This window comes from Opisthocomus hoazin, chromosome 6 (genome assembly GCF_030867145.1).
Source record: "Opisthocomus hoazin isolate bOpiHoa1 chromosome 6, bOpiHoa1.hap1, whole genome shotgun sequence".
In the NCBI taxonomy this organism is placed as follows: Eukaryota; Metazoa; Chordata; class Aves; order Opisthocomiformes; family Opisthocomidae; genus Opisthocomus; species Opisthocomus hoazin.
The window spans coordinates 54,844,671-54,846,543 of record NC_134419.1 but is presented as its reverse complement, the minus strand read 5'-3'; the positions used below and the strand labels follow the sequence as shown (position 1 = coordinate 54,846,543).

At 71.3% G+C, this 1,873-nt stretch overlaps 1 protein-coding gene across 1 annotated transcript; it reads right to left on the bottom strand.

The window, feature by feature from the left end:
- Positions 1 to 315: 315 nt before the first annotated feature.
- Positions 316 to 1,632, bottom strand: DDIT4 (DNA damage inducible transcript 4). The gene is made up of 2 exons (XM_075424182.1): positions 1,534 to 1,632; positions 316 to 1,436 (listed from the first exon to the last, which is right to left on the bottom strand). Exons 1-2 carry the CDS (start codon positions 1,628 to 1,630, stop codon positions 976 to 978), a joined length of 558 nt encoding a protein of 185 aa, XP_075280297.1. The 5' UTR covers positions 1,631 to 1,632; the 3' UTR covers positions 316 to 975.
- Between the last annotated feature and the right edge of the window lie 241 nt (positions 1,633 to 1,873).

Genomic DNA, 1,873 nt, shown 5'->3' with positions numbered 1-1,873 from the left:
CCGGCTCTCTGCCCAAAGTCCCCATCACTCCCCAGCAAAGAGCAGCAGCCCCTCGCCAGGGCTCCCTCTCCAGGGGTCTGACAGGCACCCGGCTGGCTCAGGGGCCTGACTCAGCCCCCCCTGAGTCACAGCCCCGTGGCCTGCAGGTAGGAGCAGGGGGATTTCCCCCCCATTCCCAAAACCTTCCGCTCCCACTGCTGGGGCCACCCTGCCAGTAAAAGGTTTCCCACAGATGCCAGCAGGAATTTTGGACCTCTGGGGAAGTGGCTGCATCATCCCTCTCCAGCCCCCAGGTGACAACAGGGAGACAGCAGATCATCAATTAAGGCAGCTTTTATTAGAAAAGTAAAAAAACCCACCCCAACACGGTTGCATAGGAAGTCTTGCACTTGAACATCAAGTGTATGAGTGTAAACTGTAACCAATGAAGCGCCCGTGGCGTGTCACAGCGAGGGGCCCTGCCCTCCATCCCCGCGCCACCTCGCACGCCCTCTCCCACCGCTCTCTCCACTCGTGACCAAAGGCGCATCGTGACCAAAGGCGCAACGCGACTTCGGACCCCTCCCGCCTTCCCGGGGGCCCGCACAGAGCCACCCTGGGGCCGGCAGCGGGGCTGGGTCTCAGGCCCAGACCCACAGCCCAGCCAGCGCTCAGCCCCACACACGCCCTCCCCCAGAGACCCCACTGATTACAATCCTTGGTACAGAAAACCCCCACGATCGATCGGCCCACAGGAGACCATCCGCCCGCCCCAGCAGCCCCGCTGCCGCGTCCGGGAGCGCCTCGCCGCAGCCATCCCACGATCACTGACGGCGTGAAGCAACCTCGGCCTGCTCTGGGGATGCATCTCCGCCTGCCCGCACCGCTGCCACCCGCGGCTCCTCTCCAGCCTGGCCTAAGCCGCAGCAGCTGCCGGGAGCCGCCGCGCTCCATCGGAGCCCCTCGGCGAGCCGCTCCCCGGGCGGGCGCGGCCCGTCAGCACTCCTCGACGAGCAGCTGCTCAGAGCTGTACAGCTTCTTCTTCATCACCCTGAAGCCCGTGCTCAGCTGCAGCGGCGCAAAGGCGGGCGCCGAAGCGAAGAGCCCCTGGATCTTGGGCCAGAGGCGGGAGTCCGGCCGGAGCACCAGGGTGAGCTGGAAGGTGGGCACCACGGCGGGGTCCACGGCGATGTGCCCCACGGCGTGGCAGGCCCTGCCGCGCTCCAGGCAGAGGTCGAGCAGGGCCCCGCGCAGCCCGCACGGCTCGCTCCGGGCCAACCGCAGCAGCTCCCTCCGCACCTGAGCCAGCAGCTGCGCTGGCGCCAGCAGCCGGGAGCCGCGCCGGGCGCCCGGCGGGGCTCTGCCCAGCACAGCCCGCACCGCCTCCATCAGGCGGGCGCACAGCAGCTCGTCCTCGGGGTCGTCCAGCAGCTCCAGCTCCGAGACCTCCTCGGCGTCTGCAGGGGGGAAGGGAGCCCGCTCAGGGCCAGGGCCGGGGCCGCGGGGAGGGCCGGGGCGCTGCCGGGGACCCCCGCCCCACCCGCCCCCACTCACCTCCCTCCGAGCCGGAGGCGCTGCCCAGCGACTCGCAGTCCGAGCTCTCCAGGCCGCCCCGCTCACCGCCCGCCAACCGCTTCCACAGCCCGGGCATGGCCGCGCTCCGCTGCCCGGCCGCCCGCCGGCCGCGCTATATAGGGGCGGCGCGGGAGGCCCCGCCCCCGCATCCCGTGCCCGCCAATAGGAGCGCGGGGCACGTCCGCCGCGTCTCTCCTGCCCGGTGACAGCGGGAGGCTCCGCCCGCCCGGGCGCTGCAAACGGCGCCGGGGGTTGCGTCAGGGGGGTCGGGCCGGGCCCTGCGCCCGGCGCCCGCCGCCCGCGCAGGGCCGGTGCAGCC